The sequence below is a fragment of the Salvelinus fontinalis genome, chromosome 28 (genome assembly GCF_029448725.1).
Source record: "Salvelinus fontinalis isolate EN_2023a chromosome 28, ASM2944872v1, whole genome shotgun sequence".
Classification (NCBI taxonomy): Eukaryota; Metazoa; Chordata; class Actinopteri; order Salmoniformes; family Salmonidae; genus Salvelinus; species Salvelinus fontinalis.
The window spans coordinates 27,717,772-27,737,081 of record NC_074692.1 but is presented as its reverse complement, the minus strand read 5'-3'; the positions used below and the strand labels follow the sequence as shown (position 1 = coordinate 27,737,081).

Below are 19,310 nucleotides of genomic sequence, written 5' to 3'. Positions count from 1 at the left end.
ACCCACACTGACAAGAAAACAACACACACACACACACACACACACCAACACATGAATGTACCTACTTTACCAAGACCAGTGGAGGCTGGTGGGAGGAGCTATAGGAGGATGGGCTCATTGAACTGGCCGGAATGTAATAAACGGAACGGAGTCAAACGTGGTTTCCATATGCTTGATGTGTTTGATACCGTTCCATTTATTCCACTCCAGCCATTACAATGAGCCCATCCTCCTACAGCTCCTCCCACCAGCCTCCACTGATCAAGACAGGTGGGGTGAATCTCAATGATGTAAATGACAAAACATGACAAACAGCGCATATGATTTATTTCTACAGGGTACAGAGGAGCCCAGCTCTCAGTGTAGAAGATGGCAGGTGTAAGACATCAAGTAGCCCTAGCGGATGATGCAACCACATGCAACCCTCTCCCCTCATGTGTAGGGAGGCTTGTGTCAGAACAACCACCTTGTCTTCCATTCAGGTCCCATCTTCTCTAACAGCAGAGGACTATGCAGTATACAGTGCATATCTTCTTATGAGGAACACAGCCTAGCTCATCAATAGATGACAGAGTCCAGACACCCAAATCAGATCATTGCTCTGTGTTCCTGACAGAGCAGGGTCCAACCCCCACTCTAATGTCTTCCTGTCAGTCCCTGACCCACATTACCACATTACACACCCTCCTCCCCTCCAGCCTCATACCATCAAGGTCATCTGTTCTGACACACATGCTCCATGTGACACACACACACACACACACAGAGACATGCATAAGCACACAGGCAGAGAAACACACACAGGCAAACACACTAAGGGTCACACAAACAGGGGAACACACGCAAATGAACATTTAGAGGTTTGTTCCTCTATCTGTACACAGAAGAGTAAATACTGCAGAGTACAGGCTGGCTGGCTGGCTTGTGTAACACATTGGATTGTGCAACACATTGGATTGTGCTCTCACTCACACATACACATTGACAGAGGGTCAGTGGGTGCATTGGTGAGGATGAATGCTGAGTGGTACTGAAAGTGTAGCATAGAAAACAGAATAACAAAAATATCTGAGAATCTATCCTCATCCATCTTTCTGCTCACTAGTTCTGTTTTTCCTTTCTTTCTTTTATTGATCCCTCTCTGCCAGTGATTTCACTATTCCTCTTTCTCCCTCCCTCCCTTTCTTTCTTTTTTACTCTGACCCTGTCCTCTCCTCTGTGTTGTCTCTCACCCTGTCCCCTCCTTTGTGTTGGCCCTGACCTGTGGGCTCCTCCTCTGTGTTGGCCCTGACCTGTGGGCTCCTCCTCTGTGTTGTCCCTGACCCGTGGGCTCCTCCTCTGTGTTGTCCCTGACCTGTGGGCTCCTCCTCTGTGTTGTCCCTGACCCGTGGGCTCCTCCTCTGTGTTGTCCCTGACCTGTGGGCTCCTCCTCTGTGTTGTCCCTGACCCGTGGGCTCCTCCTCTGTGTTGTCCCTGACCTGTGGGCTCCTCCTCTGTGTTGTCCCTGACCTGTGGGCTCCTCCTCTGTGTTGTCCCTGACCTGTGGGCTCCTCCTCTGTGTTGTCCCTGACCTGTGGGCTCCTCCTCTGTGTTGTCCCTGACCTGTGGGCTCCTCCTCTGTGTTGTCCCTGACCCGTGGGCTCCTCCTCTGTGTTGTCCCTGACCTGTGGGCTCCTCCTCTGTGTTGTCCCTGACCCGTGGGCTCCTCCTCTGTGTTGTCCCTGACCCGTGGGCTCCTCCTCTGTGTTGTCCCTGACCTGTGGGCTCCTCCTCTGTGTTGTCCCTGACCCGTGGGCTCCTCCTCTGTGTTGTCCCTGACCTGTGGGCTCCTCCTCTGTGTTGTCCCTGACCTGTGGGCTCCTCCTCTGTGTTGTCCCTGACCTGTGGGCTCCTCCTCTGTGTTGTCCCTGACCTGTGGGCTCCTCCTCTGTGTTGTCCCTGACCTGTGGGCTCCTCCTCTGTGTTGTCCCTGACCTGTGGGCTCCTCCTCTGTGTTGTCCCTGACCTGTGGGCTCCTCCTCTGTGTTGTCCCTGACCTGTGGGCTCCTCCTCTGTGTTGTCCCTGACCCGTGGGCTCCTCCTCTGCTCTGGGCAGGAACAGAAAGGGACACAGCGAGGGACAGAGAGAGGGACACAGAGAGGGACACAGAGAGAGGGACAGAGAGAGAGGGACAGAGAGAGTCGTAGGGTGGCAGTGTAGGTTATCCACCTGACTCTGCCCTCCCTGACACGAGGCATGTGCAAGCCAGCACGCGCACACACAGCCCACCTGGGGGTGTGAGGTCTGCCTGCCTGCCCCACTCCACCACTCCTCAGAAAGGGAGAGAGGAGAGGAGGGATGAGGAAGGAGAGGGGAGGGAGAGGCCAGGGTGGAGCCACCAAAAACACTCCAGCACCAAGAGAGGGGGAGGAAAGTGAAGAAAGAATAGTGTTTTAAAAAAAGAGTGGTCTTTGTGGGAAAGACTTGGGACTGAACGGAAAATAGAGGGAAATATGAGGAGGCAAGGAACGGTTGGATGGAAGAGGGGAGAGAGATGGGGGGGAAGAAAGGGTGAAAGGGTTTAAAGTAGTGAACAAAAGGAGGAAATAATACCCTTACAAACGGTTCAAATACTGTATTTGACAAACAGTGGAATGGATAGCAGATGATGTCACTGTAGTTAGATGAAGTCACACTGTTTAAATCCCACAATAGCACTTCCTTTCAGTTGGAATACTTTCAGTTGGATTACTTTCAGTTGGAATACTTTGGGTAGGAATCTGACCAAGACCCATGCATCAAAGACAGACAGACAACAAACAGTAGGCTACAGCAGTACAGTTTGGGAAAATATTAGAAAATAGTACAACTATGGTGCAACAATAACACCAATGGGGGAGAGCTACAGAGAGAGAGAGAGAGAGAGGTGGGAGAGATAGTACTAGAGAGAGGAGGGTGAGAGAACTAGAGAGAGAGAGAGAGGTGGGAGAGATAGTACTAGAGAGAGGAGGGTGAGAGAACTAGAGAGAGAGAGAGGGGTGGGAGAGAGCTACAGAGAGGGGAGAGAGAGAGCTAGAGAGAGGAGGGTGAGAGAACTAGAGAGAGAGAGAGGGGTGGGAGAGAAAGCTAGAGAGAGGAGGAAGTAGAGAGCGAGAGAGAGAGAAGAGAGAGGGAACTAGAGAGAGAGAGAAGTGGGAGAGAGAGCAACAGAGAGGAGAGAGAGAGAAATATAAATATATAGAGAGGGAGTTAAAGGGAAAGAATAGAGAGAACCTTCCTCTGCACAGTGGCATGTTGCCAGCCTTGTCTCTCCCAGGAGTCAGGCTAAGATTAGCTCCCCATATGTTCAAGTCAGGCGTAGCCCGTTTTAAAGGGCCAACGCTCGCCTTGCCTGTAGCACTGCAGAGAACACACCATCCATCCCTGTGCTCTGTCATGCTTTACATCAACCACTACATACCATACATATCCAATAACCATGACGTTTGTGGTAAAATATCTAATGTTTTCAAGCCATATTGTATCGTCTATATACCAGCTTGTAGCCTAGCAGATTGTATCCATGTGTTTAAATAGTTTCCATAGAATCATGAACAATAGACATGTCACTTTTGGAGCTACAACACGCCAGACATAACCCAAGCAACACACCAGACATAACTCCAAGCAACACGCCAGACATGACTCCAAGCAACACGCCAGACATGACTCCAAGCAACACGCCAGACATGACTCCAAGCAACACGCCAGACATGACTCCAAGCAACACGCCAGACATGACTCCAAGCAACACGCCAGACATGACTCCAAGCAACACGCCAGACATGACTCCAACCAACACGCCAAACATGCCTCCAAGCAACACGCCAGACATGACTCCAAGCAACACGCCAGACATGCCTCAAAGCAACACGCCAGACATGCCCCCAAGCAACATGCCAGACATATCTCCAAGCAACACGCCAGACATGACTCCAAGCAACACGCCAGACATGACTCCAAGCAACACGCCAGACATGCCTCCAAGCAACACGCCAGACATGCCTCCAAGCAACACGCCAGACATGACTCAAAGCAACACCTCAGACATGCCTCCAAGCAACACCCCAGACATGACTCCAAGCAACACGCCAGACATGACTCCAAGCAACACGCCAGACATGCCTCCAAGCAACACCCCAGACATGACTCCAAGCAACACACCAGACAAGACTTCAAGCAACACACCAGACATGACACCAAGCAACACACCTGACATGACACCAAGCAACACACCTGACATGACACCAAGCAACACACCTGACATGACACCAAGCAACACACCTGACATGACACCAAGCAACACACCTGACATGACTTCAAGCAACACACCTAACATGCCTCCAATATTGTATCATGAAAACTCAAAACAAAGCTACAGGGATACGTTCTAAATCGTGACATGTATAATCATGGTTTGGCAGGATGTATGACAGTACTGTACACAAACAGTTCCCAGTCTGAGAGGGAGAGCCAGCAGAGGGGTGAGAGTTAAACACATGCCACTACAGCCTCTTCCTCCTCTTCCTCTTCCTCCATTCATTTTTTGTTAACTGCAGCAGGCACTGCTGGCCCTCAGCCATTCTGTACTCCAGGAGAAACCAGACGCCGGCCGGCACGGGCGAGAGCCACAACACTACAACCATGCTTCACCATATACAGGGCACCGTAAACGTAGGCCAAGCCATTGGTCCTCAGTCAGCCCCACACACGGGTGCGATGAGGGGGAAGAGACACCACTGGCAGGAGCGTCCATTATAGAGCATTCATTAGAGCAGAAACGTGCAACAGGGATGCTGATGATACTCAATCCCTTCTTGACATTTGAGTGGTCCCTGTAGACTGGGGAGGGGGAGGAGAATGAGTTGGTGAATACAGAACATGAATCAAAATGTCATTTCGGTTCCACTGAGGCTCAATATGTTTCATGCACATCTTGGTTCAGGAGTATTATGGGGTGACAGACACTTGATTTCAAGTGGTATTCATACAGGTTTTATTGAGAATTAAAGAATATCTGACGTAACCAGTGGAAATATAACCAAAATGAATAATTGTTCTTTGTGCTCTACAGATACGTTCCTAAGAACTTGTGAGCTGTTTTCTGCAGAACACAGGTGCATTGTGATTCTTCATTGAAAGCTCTGTTTGTTCTCTACATGTGAGCAGTCTTTTCAAAACTCCACCTTCTCAATCCGTTTGTCCATGTTTGTCCATGTTCTGCCATGGACAAACAGTCCATGGCCTATTGCCAACAGGCATCAGTTGACAGTGATAGGTCCAAGAAAACAAGCTGAATGGAATAGCTATCCTGCAACACCACACGCTTCCTGAAAATACTACATACACACCGCTCCCCCGCACACACGCAACCCATCTCAACACATCACCATCCTAGAGGGAGGGCCTGGGTTAAAATTACAGCCATGATGTCATCTGCCACTCACTGTTGCCACAGAAACGAGGTCACGGCTAACCCTTTCTAATCAAGGGAGGGGATTCTGCAACATGGCACCATATTCCATTTATAGTGCACTACTTTTGACCATGACCCATAGGGTGCCATTTGGAACACACCCTGGTTAAACCAAACCTGCTAGCACTGTACTTTCCATCTGTAGTCAGAAACACAATGACTCAGTGTCTTTGTTCCATCCACCTTTCCGGTTTACAGTCTACGTGTATTTGCGCATGGTGCAGGTGCACATTTGATGAATGAAAAGGAAACACTTCGTTTGAAGAGAAATCACACCAGCGCAGTCTGTGGTAACTAACATTGCTCTAGCATTTCCTGAAAAGCTACTACAAAGTGTTAGAACCCTACTACAAAGCCCAGTATAACCCTTCTAGAACTGAAATATATACATTGTATGTGTATATTTGTATATCGTATGTATATACAATGTAGAAATAAAGAGTGAAAACTAGATTTTTATAGAGTATGCTGAAGTGATCCTTCAACAGGGGGATGTTTGTATAGATGGTGTGAGCTGGCCTTGACTATTTTCCAGAATTACGTTTTAGCATTTGTGGCACAAATCCCATCTCATGGGACCGATATTAGCATTTTTCGCGCATCAGGTCCAAATCATCCAAAAATATCTCAAATTGATTGCGAAGCTCACCAAAGTCACGTATAGATGATTGGAACATGCACAAACAATGCTAATAACGGCCCCATGACTTGAATGGGAATTGTGTCACAAATGTTAACATGTTAGCATTTGGAAACACTGCCAGACACTGCCAAATAAACTAAACCCAAGTATGGATTGCTGTCATACCTTGTACATAGACTGCTTACAGGGTAAGGAAACCAATTGGTCATTTTGTAATTTGGGTGAACTCTCTCTTTAATCATGACAACAGATGGTGGCCAAGAGCCTTAGCTGATAAGAATGTAGCCTATCAGCAAACCTGCGGAAGTTCACTGAGGTCAAAACTAACATGACAACCATTTCTCTGACTGTCTGAACATGTCTATCTGAAACCATGAAGACAGTCAGTTCAACAAGAAAAGCCTACAACTAAATTCTGCCCAAAATAAAGTGACTATACAGAGTATACAGAGCTATACATGTCAAAACTCAACATTGACAACCAGTCTAACAATGACAGAATGCTCCAAAAACAGGTGCCAGAATATTGGACATTAATCAGCTTTGCCAGTCTCCTGCTATAAACAGACTATCAGTTCAGCAACAGCACGGACAGAATATAGCAGAGATTCACTCCTTATATAAACACACAAGCGTGCCACGACTTGGTAGACCAGGGAACAGCAGCCGCCAGCGCTTAGAGGCCACGTGCTACAGGTTACTACACACACACACACACGCGTGTCTGTGTGACCCACTAACTTTTAGCTCGGCTGACTTCAGAACTCTGAGAGGAGGGCCTGCCCCCTGTCTCCTCCTCTCCTCTCCTCCTCCTCTCGCTGGCCGCCTTTCTCAGCACATGCCTGACTCTGCCGCCAATCGCCACCCAGCCCGGGACGCTTTAAAACCCGACCCAGCCTTGCCGCCAGCCACTTAATCACAACAACCTAGTGCACAACGCAGCCGCCAGAAAGCCTGAGCGCTGAACTAGCAGCCATGCAGCGAGCTAGAAGGGGAAGAGAACTAACTACACACTGCACTACAGTATGTGTTGGTTTACACGCCTGACTTTAAACAACTCTCCTCTATGACACAGAGCTCAGACAACTCTGAACACAAACCAAACATGGTCACCGGCGTGAGAGCCAACATACAGATGCCATGGGCACGACAGTAGATGTCTATTTACTGTGTGTCTGTCTGTTTGTAGATCAGGGGCTAGTGTAAAGCTCACTAATATGATGCATAAACACGAACATGTGCTTTCACACACACACACACACACACACACACACACACACACACACACACACACACACACACACACACACACACACACACACACACACACACACACACACACAGTAAAAAAGCTGCAGCAGTATATAGCCTACTTCCCTTCCCAATGTATGGAAACCTACTACTCTAAACCTACCAAACTACTCGTCTTTATTTTAAAATAACAACACCAAGACAACAAAACAGACAAGAGACATCACAGACAGATGAGAGACCAGATGAGAGACCAGCAGGAACACAAGAACTGAAGCTCTCCAATCACACTAATAACAAAGAAATAGACCAGATATTACACCCACCAGCTCTGTCTATCTGCCCCAGGTCGAGTCTCTTACCTCTGTCGCCAGATTGGCCTTTACAAACCAGGCTTTACTGTTGTCCTCAATATGTCCCACCTTTTCAGACATTCAAAACAGGTAGAAAGAGAGAGGGAAAGAGAGGAGGGAGGGAGGGAGAGAGGGGGGAGAACAACAACAACCTTTTTAAAGAGGTGTCACTCCACACATGACTGCCTAAAGAATATTTATATTCATTCATCTATACCTATATAATCCCATTCTCACATTCTCCCCTACTGACAGACAACAACCCTAACACATATCACTTCTATTTGTCTTCAAATGCCAAGCTGGTGCTTCCCCACTGCTATGAGCAAGAGTGAGAGAGCAAGGATTCTGTTTAAATGATCAAATTATGTAATGCTTCATGAAAGAGGATAGCCTCTATTCACGATTGTAGCTACTGTATGTGCCTTTAAATATCACCAATATTTCATATCAATTTAATATTTCAGGTAAATGGTCATGCATGATTACATCTTCATAATTCATATACAGTTTATATTCATGTATAGATGACTGTCAATGAGAGAATAAAAGCAATGTTCAGACACTGCAATGGGGTTGTTACATTTACTGTAACAGCAGTAATCATTTAAGTAATGAAACAATAGCAGCAGTTTACATTTGTCCCCCTAACCCTACCCCCATCTAGCTGTTTAGTGCCGGCAGTGTTTTGTCTCCAGCTAACCCTCCTGGTCTCTCCGCCCCCCCTCTACTCTATCTCAAATATACCCCCCTCCAGGGCCGGCATTCTGCCTGGTAATTAATATTTACCCCGTGAGCCAATCTGCCTTGGTGTGCTTCTCTCTCTCTCCGTCGGCTGGCCGAATCCCCATCAGAAGACTCAAGCTTCCTCTCGTCTAACCCCTACTATCACTCTCTCTCTTGTCTTTGCTCCAATCCATTCAGGAAGCCATCTTGTGTTTTAAATCCTGCTTTACTTCAGCCCAAGTACAAACACACATTCTCTCTGTCCCTCCCTCTCTCTCTCTTGCTCGTTCCCCTACACCAATAGGTCTACCGCGCACACACACGGGAGAGGATTTTTTTTAAAGCCAGCCTCTGATCGCTTTCACTGCTGCACTACACACTACCTCCTCCCACTCCCTCTTTAATCTTTTAACCCCCCTCCTCCCTCTCTGTCTTTCCAGCGAGTAAAGCTAACTGCATTTCTGTTGTGAAAACTCCCCCCTACCCCTTCTTCAACCATACACTCGCATGAAAACACACACACACACACACAACCGGCGAGACGTCACGCTACACATAGCACACAAAGAGAGTCAAGCAACCAATCAGCAGCCATCCTGAGCTCTGCTGCTAGGGTGAAAGAGAGAGAGAAAGAGAGAGAGAGACAGAGAGAGACAGAGAGAGAGAGAAAGAGAGAGTGAGAGAGAGACAGAGAGAGAGAGAGACAGAGAGAGATGGAAGGTGGACTGGGGGATGGGACCTCTCTATGGCTGTCAATTATCTCCTGGAGCTCGGCTTTCCTAAACAATGACTCTGGTATGTGGTATCACTGAGGACCATCTGTGTCAGGGCTGCCTGCAATAACTGGACTGGACTGCACAGTGCAGAGTGCGCATGCACACACACACACACACCCTGTGTAGCGGGGGAACAGACACTCACACAGCACCACAGCCATTTAAACATGCTGACTCAACATCCACATACACGGACAGTGTAATGTAGCAAACACTAGTCATTGACAAAAGTTAAGATGAAATTAAAGAAAACACATTGCCTATTTTGTATCATTCTGGTAGACAAAATAACCCCCAAGGTTATACAATAAAAGTGCTCCCCCTCCATTCTGCAGAGTTTTTCTCTTTTAGGAACCTGACCATGCGAGACTAATACACCGATCATATCTAGGAGGTCTGTGGGGGAAGTGTTTTGCTAATGTCAGTTTAAAGGGAGAGAGGTCCTGCTAGTACCGTCTCAGACCCAGGTAAAAGGTTCATATGCTCTCTGTTTAGTTTTTACTGACACTTGTAATGGGTCTGTGAATGCCAGTGAACTATTGGCATGAGCAGAGTTGTATCTAGGGTATGCCAGTTTCTTATACTTCCCAATCAGAGTGCCAGGCAACAGATGCTACGATATACTGTATATGGGCTTACCTGGATATAGTGTTGCTGTAGTGTCAATCTTTTTATTTTTTTAGAAGTGAAAATTCTTTGTTGAAAAAGCACAAATCACCAAAACAGAATGACGAAAAAATGGCATAGAGAAAGATGACTGAAAAAGAGAGGGTAAAAGTCAAACGGATTGAACGAGTTCATGTTGAGGACAGACAGATTGAAAGAGAGAGAAAGAGAGAGAGAAAGAGAGAGAGAAAGAGAGAGAGAAAGAGCGGGACTGGAGTGGTAGTAAAGCCGTCAGTCAGTGAGTAACACAGCGTTTGTAATGTCTGTCTGAGCCACAGCCTCTCATATGGCAGGTGTGTGAAATCCCCTGCTCTGAAGTCACTCACTGGAGATGCTCGCTGCCGTGTGTGTGTGTGTGTGTGTGTGTGTGTGTGTGTGTGTGTGTGTGTGTGTGTGTGTGTGAGAGAGAGAGAGTCTGAGTGTGAGTGAGTGTGTCATGTCTGCTCCCGCTCTTCCCCCCTGGTGCTTGAGGGCGCCAAGCAGCCCTGCATCACGCACTCCTGCCATCTATTACGCACACCTGCCTTCCCTCGTCACACGCATCAGCGATATTGGACTCACCTGGACTCATTCATCACCTGTTTATTTCCTCCCCTATATTTGTTAGACCCCTGCTCTGTTCCATTCATTGTTTTTGTCTTTGTTACCCTTGTGCTGACGCTGTTCCTGTCTGGTTCCATGTCCGTTCCTTATTAAATGTTTGACTCCCCGTACCTGCTTCGTCTCTCCAGCGTCATCCCCATGTGACAGACTGTGTGTGGGGGGGACAGTGAGAGCAGATGCGCAGCGTGGCTGTGTTATGGGTGGTGACCGACCAACATCAGCATGCATCTGACGGTGTGCCATGGCTTTCTTGTGTGTCTGTGGCACGCGGGACAGCATGCTCTCGCTCTGTAGCGCTTACAGTAATCGAGTGTTAAAAATATATCTGTAATAAGGTCTGTTAGTCTCGACTCAGAGTCGCATGTCTAACGCAGAAGTTTGTGGACTGCTCAGTCTCACGTAATGTACCGTATATCTCCAACCCATCTCAATACTCAGTACTGACTGACCTGGTCACATTACACCCGGTAACCCCAGACGGCCCTCACCATTTCTTTACACACACACACACACACACACACACACACACACACACACACACACACACACACACACACACACACACACACACACACACACACACACACACAATCCCATTTGCTCAATGACATTACTGTAATCCTGATATAAAAAACAAGCACACCCATACCTAAATCTCAGCGTATTCCCACATACCCTGTCAGTCAGTCTCCCTCACCCCCACTCACACAAATGACAGTGCCTGGTAACACAGGCCTCACAATCCTCCCTATCAACCCTGCTTATACCAGACTGAACAAATTAAACAAGAATGAGTGGTGTTCAGTCTGGTGTAAACAGGTTACCAACCCCCCCAACACTCTCCTCAGTCACCCAGTCCTGTGACAACCCACCTCCACTCCCACACCCCTCGAGACTGAGGAACAGAATCAGGGGGAGGGAGACTCACTTTAATGATGAGTTGTAAAGATCTACAATTCAAAGGAGGGTGGGGGGGTGTGGTGGGTGTCCGGCTGTAATTACAACACTATTAACAGTATTATTTCAGGTCCGACTCCATCCACCCTGTCCTCTCATGTGACCATGCCTCTGGTCTCTAGAACCTCCGGTTAATCCCTAATAACAACCACTCCCCTCCCTCTGCAATAGCACAAACACACCACTGGCTGTCACCCATCAATACATTGGACTAAGAGAAGTGTGATCGCTCCTGTCATATGTACTCACACTGCTCACAGCTTATTAGGCCTGGTTCACAGTCGGGTATGTGATCAAAACCTGCCACATGGTTACTGTAAGAAGATGTCTTCTAAATGACTTAATTTTTATTTTTATTTTACTTGGCTTAATACAGACTAAATAAAAGAGGCAGTAGACCTATAAAACACCATATACATCTTTAAATATAGAGTAATGTACAGTTGAAGTCGGAAGTTAACATACACTTAGCATACACTTAGGTCGGAGTCATTAAAACAAGTCATTAAAACAAATTTCTTGTTAACAAACTATAGTTTTGGCAAGTCAGTTAGGACTACCTTGTGCATGACACAAGTCATTTTTCCTACAATTGTTTACAGACAGATTATTTCACATATAATTCACTGTATCACAATTCCAGTGGGTCAGAAGTTTACATACACTAAGTTGACTGTGCCTTTAAACAGCTGGGAAAATTCCAGAAAATGATGTCATGGCTTTAGAAGCTTCTGATTGGCTAATTGACATAATTTGAGTCAATTGGAGGTGTACCTGTGGATGTATTTCAAGGCCTACCAAACTCAGTGCCTCTTTTCTTGACATCATGGCAAAATCAAAAGAAAATCAGCCAAAACCTCAGAAAATAAATTGTAGACCTCCACAAGTCTGGTTCATCCTTGGGAGCAATTTCCAAATGCCTGAAGGTACCACGTTCATCTGTACAAGCAATAGTACACAAGTATAAACACCATGGGACCACGCAGCCGTCATACCGCTCAGGAAGGAGATGTGTTCTGTCTCCTGGAGATGAACCTACTTTGGTGTGAAAAGTGAAAATCAATCTCAGAACAACAGCAAAGGAAGATGCTGTGAAGATGCTGTGAAGATGCTGGAGGAAACAGGTACAAAAGTATCTATATCCACAGTAAAACGAGTCCAATATCGACAACCTGAAAGCACTCTCAGCAAGGAAGAAGCCACTGCTCCAAAACCGCCATAAAAAAAGCCAGACTAAGGTTTGCAACTGCAAATGAGGACCAAGATGGTTCTTTTTGGAGAAATGTCCTCTGGTCTGATGAAACAAAAATAGAACTGTTTGGCCATAATGACCATCGTTATGTTTGGAGGAAAAAGGGGGAGGCTTGCAAGCCGAAGAACACCATCCCAACCTCGAAGCACGGGGGTGGCAGCATCATGTTGTGGGGGTGCTTTGCTGCAGGAGGGACTGGTGCACTTCTCAAAATAGATGGCATCATGAGGGAGGAAAATTTATGTGGATATATTGAAGCAACATCTCAAGACATCAGTCAGGAAGTTAAAGCTTGGTCGCAAATGGGTCTTCCAAATGGACAATGACCCCAAGCATACTTCCAAAGTTGTGGCAAAATGGCTTAAGGACAACAAAGTCAAGGTATTGGAGTTGCCATCACAAAGCCCTGACCTCAATCCTATAGAACATTTGTGAGCAGAACTGAAAAAGCGTGTGTGAGCAAGGAGGCCTACAAACCTGACTCAGTTACACTAGCTCTGTCAGGAGGAATGGGCCAAAATTCACCCAACATATTGTGGGCAGCTTTTGGAAGGCTACTCAAAACATTTGACCCAAGTTAAACAATTTAAAGGCAATGCTACCAAATACTAATTCAGTGTATGTAAACCCACTGGGAATGTGATGAAAGAAATCAAAGTTGAAATAAATCATTCTCTACTATTATTCTGACATTTCACATTCTTAAAATAAAGTGGTGATACTAACTAACCTAAGACAGGGAACTTTTACTAGGATTAAATGTCAGGAATTGTGAAAAACTGAGTTTAATTTCATTTGGCTAAGGTGTATGTAAACTTCGACTTCAACTGTATATAGGCTGAAGTAGTCTTGCGTGGCCATCCTTCCAAATGATATGCCTGGTCTCCCGAGGCTAAGGCAATAAGGGTGTAAACACCATGAGATGTGTGGCCAGCTCTCATCTGGAGAGGACAATGATGGATGGAGATAGATAATAATAATAATTTAAAAAATAATAATTCAGGGAGCTAGTAGTTGATGGGAGATGGTCTTCCACAGCCAGACCATGATGCAGTTCAGTACATGAGTAGAGTGAGCGGAGATGTCGACGATGGTCTAGCCAGGGAGTGAAAACATCAGACAGGCAGGCCCGGAGCTTTTCGTCAGGCACCGCTGTCTCTGAAGTTCACAGCTAGTACTTCTCCTCTGTAGGAAAGCTGGAACATCCACTACCGAAAGTGTAGCACTCACTTGTGATGCTTTGGCAGCTATAAGCGCCTGAGAGACCACCACACCTCGGCAGTAATCAGTAAGTGTCCTATGCGGCGAGCCTCTGTCATCCCCTCATACAGTCCACATCCTTCCAGAAACAGGGGCAGGTGGAATAAAAAGCCAGTGCTGTGTTGATCAGGCGTTGATGCATCATTCAAATTAGATTGGTCAGCTAGCTAGCCAAGCCAAGCAAACCGACTTCCCATCATCAGTCCTGCAACTCCATGGGTCACCACCAGATATTTTAGCTCAACCTTAAACAGGTTTTCACCCCCCACTATTTTTATTTTATTTTAAATGCAACAAAAAAAACACTTAAAACTAACAAAAATATGAACAATATTTACAGAGCTCTCTGCCAAGGCTTCCTCACGGCTCCATTGCAACCACGGATCTCAAATGAGATGATGGGATGTGGTTGCCAAGGCGATGGGGACTCAGAAAAGACAGAGGTGAAGGGGATGGGAGGGAGCTGTTCAACCTCTGTGCTTAATACAGTTCACCTAAAGAGCACAGCTACAGCCTCTTCTCTCTGTCCATCCTACTCATGGCTGGCCATTACAATCTTACACTGTAAATACAGTCCGCGTTATAGCATGGCCCATACAAACACCCACCGCCCACACACTCTATCCCTGTGTGTAAGAGTGACGAGGGAGGGAATTCTCAGGTTCAGACAGACAGACAGACATTATTAGTCACACATCACCTATAACTCTGATAGCTCTAATCACACTGTTACCAGGGTGCAATGGTTTGTTTCGATGAGAAAAATCACCATCAATATACAGGTAACTACCAAAATAAAGGAAATACTCCTGAATTTGTATAAAAATGCCCAATTGGCCAATATTTTGTCTACCATGGCTAGAAGAGATGTCAGTGACTTTGAAAGAGGGGTCTCAAAGGACCATAGGGAGTTTAAAGTGTGTGTGTGTGTCTCAGTCACCTGATCTCAACCCAATTGAACACTTATGGGAGATTCTGGAGCAGTGCCTGAGACAGCGTTTTCCACCACCACCACCACCAACAAAAAAACAAAACATTTATTGTAGAATAATGGTGTCACATTTGTCCAATAGAGTTCCAGACACTTGTAGAATCTATGCCAAGTCACACTGAAGCTCTTTTGGTGGCTTGTGGTGGACAAACACCCTATTAAGACACTTTATGTTGGCGTTTCCTTTATTTTGGCAGTTATATGTATATACACTGTTAATTTGTTGGTCTAACTTATAACTAGATCTACAAAGCTAAAAAGACAGATACAGTATAAGACAGAAACAGACAGATCAGTATTAATGGTTAATACAAATGATTTGGGGCAGACACTAGTCGGGATCAGACCCTAGCTAGGCCTACTCCAGGTTAAACAGAGGTAGAGTTACCCTACGAGGTCACTGGTCTAATCTATGGTGGCCATAAACATTCTACTTCTAACAACAATGGCACTGAGTGAAAACCTGTGGCATAGGATCATCTTTCCAGTCCATAAACACTAGCTGAGCTGCTTCTGTATTCCTCTCTGAGACAGATAGAAGAGGTCATCATGAGTATCATGTTAGATATAGCTGTGTGTTTCTACAATGTTGGTCCCTGAATATAGAGTTACTGTAAGTCAGGGGTGTCAAACTTATTCCACGGAGGGCCATGTGTCTGCAGGTTTTTGTTTTTTCCTTTCATTTAAGACCTAGACAACCAGGTGAGGGGAGTTCCTTAACAATTTGTGACCTTAATTAATCAATGAAGAACAAGGGTGAAGCAAAAACCTGCAGACACTCGGCCATCCCTGGAATGATTCTGACAAGTGCTGTAAGTGAATGCAGGACGATAAATTAAGATAAATCCATGAATTGAAGTCATTCCCACTAAAGCAGGACTACTGAAATGTCTGGGTTACAAGTTACAACTCCTCTCCATGACCCTCATCTTAAATATGACCACATTTGAGGTCTAGGTAACCAATCACAGACTGGGAAAGTGACAGTGTGAAAACAAAGGGGACAGAGTGACAGAGCAGGGGAGGGCAGTCCAGGAGGTAAGCCAAGATTTCCTGTAATTGACTGAACCTCTTCCCCCCTCCTCAGATCTTGTCCTCTGTCCCCAAGGCTATAGGCCACCATGTCCAAAATGTTTTCCATGTCTCTGTGTACAACCCCCCTCCCCTTTCTTAAACCCACACAGAGAGGGGAGAAGGGAGGAAAGAGTAGATGAGCAGCAGCTCTTTCCTGTGGCCTTGCCTAGCCAGTTCAGTTTTTCCTGAGCCCTTCCTCCTCACTGCTGACTATTTATTTACATTCTTCCTGTCCTCCTGCCTCTTAGCCCCATCCCCATCCTGTGTACACCCCCCCTCCCCCCCTCCTCCTCCCTCCGGGGCCCTGGTCCTAAGGTCAACCCCCACACCCTCCCTCCACCGTTGCACTGACCCTAAGGTCAACCCCCACCCTGATCCTACCTTTCAACCCCATCCCCCGTCCTGTGTACGCACCGCACACACACACCCTCCCCCCTCTGTGACCCTGGTCCTAAGGTCAACCAGCACACCCTCCCCCCTCCTCCCTCTGTGACCCTGGTCCTAAGGTCAACCAGCACACCCTCCCCCCTCCTCCCTCTGTGACCCTGGTCCTAAGGTCAACCAGCACACCCTCCCCCCTCCTCCCTCTGTGACCCTGGTCCTAAGGTCAACCACCACACCCTCGCTACTCCTCCCTCCCTGGCCCTAAGGTCAACCCTCACTCTGAGTGGCCCTGGCCCTAAGGTTGACCCCCACCCTGGGCTCCAAAGGGAGCTAGAAGGAATTCTACACTGCTGCTGTTTGTTGAATGGAAGGAGGAACCAAACACGACCCTCATCTTCATTATTCCACAAACAGAGCTAATGGAGACAGTTGGGGTGGTTGCTTACATTGGCACAAAACCTCAGTACTTGGCCAAACCAAAATGTAATGTATTAAGCTTTCTAGAAGTCAAAATCTTCTGCAATACATGTATATCTATTTTTATTTTATTTATTTTTTACATCTACACACGCACATTGCCACAGGCACACACACCTCAGTGGACATCTCATCTGTTTCCCTGACCTTTAATGACAAACCGCTGTTCAAACAGGCTGGAAATCTGCTGAGTAATTATGACTGGTTTACAACGTCTGTCTGGTACAAGGACAGGTCCACTAGTTGCTCAACAACTTAGTTGTCTAAGTTGTCCATTCAGACATGCTATTTGGAGCACACCAACAGGGGTCCTACCTCCCCCATTGTTTTGTACTAAACAATGACAATGGTATAGCCTGGGTACCAGTCTGTTGAGCTAACATTCTACTCCTTGTACTCTGTGTCATATGCCAAAGATGTTTAGCATGACAGGAGTGGCAAGGAGTGGAATGATAGCTAAACAGACTGGTAGAGACTAGCAATGGTAAGCTGTTCCTAGGTAAACATAGGTGAGTTTATGGATAGGTAAGATGAGGTGTGTGTCATTTGGGTGGACTATTCCCATAGCCAGGCCTTGGGGTGCCTGTCCAGACCTGACAACTACATCATTTCCAGGGTGGATCCAGACAGGGGCTTTAACATCAGTTTGTTATGACTTATGTGGTCTGATGAAAACCTAAGACAGCCAGCTACATGCACTTTAAAATCTGTCTTTGTCAAACTCAAAAAGGAAAGTTAGCTGTTTTAAAATGAATGTGATTAATCAGTTATGGAACACAAATACCATCCTCCTCTGCTGTGGTACGTCCACATATGGCCATTATCTGTATACAAAACTCAACCTATAAAACCTTTAAATGTTTTAAACCTTTAAACCTTTAACTGTTAAATTGATATGGATTATGACATTTACATTTTAGGGCCCTATATCTTAGAGAGACATTTTCAATTTCCCTCAACCAGCTCCAAACAGTCTCACACTGACATAGGAGAAATAGCCACTGGGAATATATTATGCAAATGTGTGTTAGTTAGAAGTCTGGTCAGTCATTTACACTCACCTCCCAGTCCTTCTGTCCCTTCATCTTCAGCTGGTCACATTTACGCAGCTTACAGATCTGCTTCCCAATCTTACGGTTCATACAGTTGCTGCAGGTGCCACAGTTCTCCTTCTGCATACAGGGGCCACACACGCCGCACCGCCTCCTCTTCTTTCCCTGGAGGGCCGCGAGGGCCTCTCCATGGGTAGGGGGGCCGAGGGAGAAGAGACCCCCCTGCTGGTGCTCAGTCTGGATATATTTGTAGTGAGGGGACAGGGGCATTCCCGGGCCCTCCATGGCTTTCCCCGGGCCCCGCAGAAAGATCTGGGTCGCGGTCTCGTCACCATCCAAGGAGAATTCATAGATGTCCTGGAAGTGTGGGGGGCCAGGCCCTCCCTTGGCCCTGTGCATGCTGACAGACAGTCCAGCCTAAAGCTTAGCTGCACTGTCCTGGTGGCAATGTGAGGGATAAAAACAGAACAGCACAGCAACAGAGTAGTGTAGTCTAATGGTCTGGAGTTGGGGAGGTACTTGTTGTAAGAGCTAAGAAGGGCTAATGAGTATGTTAGTCCTGTCCTGTCAGTCTCCTGGTTGGGCTGCAGGATGAGATAGGTCATTGGTGATAGGGCATATTTCCCAGCTACCCAGAGGGATGGACAGGGGTCAGCCATAACCACAACAGGGGAAGAGGTGTCAGAGGAGCCATGGTCTGGTCTCACCTGTCCAGCAGTAGCCTACCTGGGTGCTTTCTGAAAGTGGGAATAGACGGCATGGGAAAGAAAGATGGAAAAGAACAGTTAGGCCTACTTACAATGAAAAATTTAAATGTGTCTGTTCATAACTGTGGGAAGATGTTTTGAGTCGGGGGTGCTGGGGGGGAAGAGAAAAAAATCCTTCATCTATAATCGCATTTGCTGATGGCAAACAGTTGAGCAGAATCATTTTGGACATTTCCGTACAATGGATTTTTTGTTGTTGCATGGTCTGGGAAAAACATTTGACTTTTTAAAACGCATTTCTACATACATATTATAATATTTGTTTATATCATACAAATGGCCAAATGCAGGCTACTGTTCAACTCACTAATCAGGTAAGATGCAATTTAAAAAACGTTTTTTCTTCTCGTATTTATAATCATAATCCTTATTATTGTATATCATTGTTATTATTGTAGGCCTATTTATTAATCTAAACCAGTTCTTTAAATATGCAAAACATGTTTAGTTTCATTCTGTTGAGGCATTTTCATTGGCTAAATTAAGTTCGATATGTCTTTTCAATTGTGAGCTACGTATTTAGTTTAAGGCCTTTTATTAGCCTATTGCTGTCATTTTTTGGGTACGGTAGGCACTAGCTTTT

The 19,310-nt window shown here is 46.3% G+C and overlaps 1 protein-coding gene across 3 annotated transcripts in view; it reads right to left on the bottom strand.

The window, feature by feature from the left end:
* The window catches only part of LOC129826531 (methylcytosine dioxygenase TET3-like), a 68,012-nt gene extending 49,305 nt beyond the window's left edge, over nt 1-18,707 (bottom strand). Inside the window, exons 1-2 of one of the 3 annotated variants that reach the window (XM_055887377.1) lie at nt 17,970-18,707; nt 7,752-7,811 (exon numbers count right to left, since the gene is read on the bottom strand). In XM_055887377.1, the coding sequence (XP_055743352.1) occupies nt 7,752-7,811; nt 17,970-18,359 (450 nt within the window). In that variant the 5' untranslated portion in view covers nt 18,360-18,707. Of the gene's footprint in view, nt 1-7,751; nt 7,812-8,531; nt 8,623-17,969 lie in introns of those variants that run through there. The other 2 variants (XM_055887380.1, XM_055887378.1) reach the window with 2 other exon arrangements.
* Nucleotides 18,708-19,310: the final 603 nt, after the last annotated feature.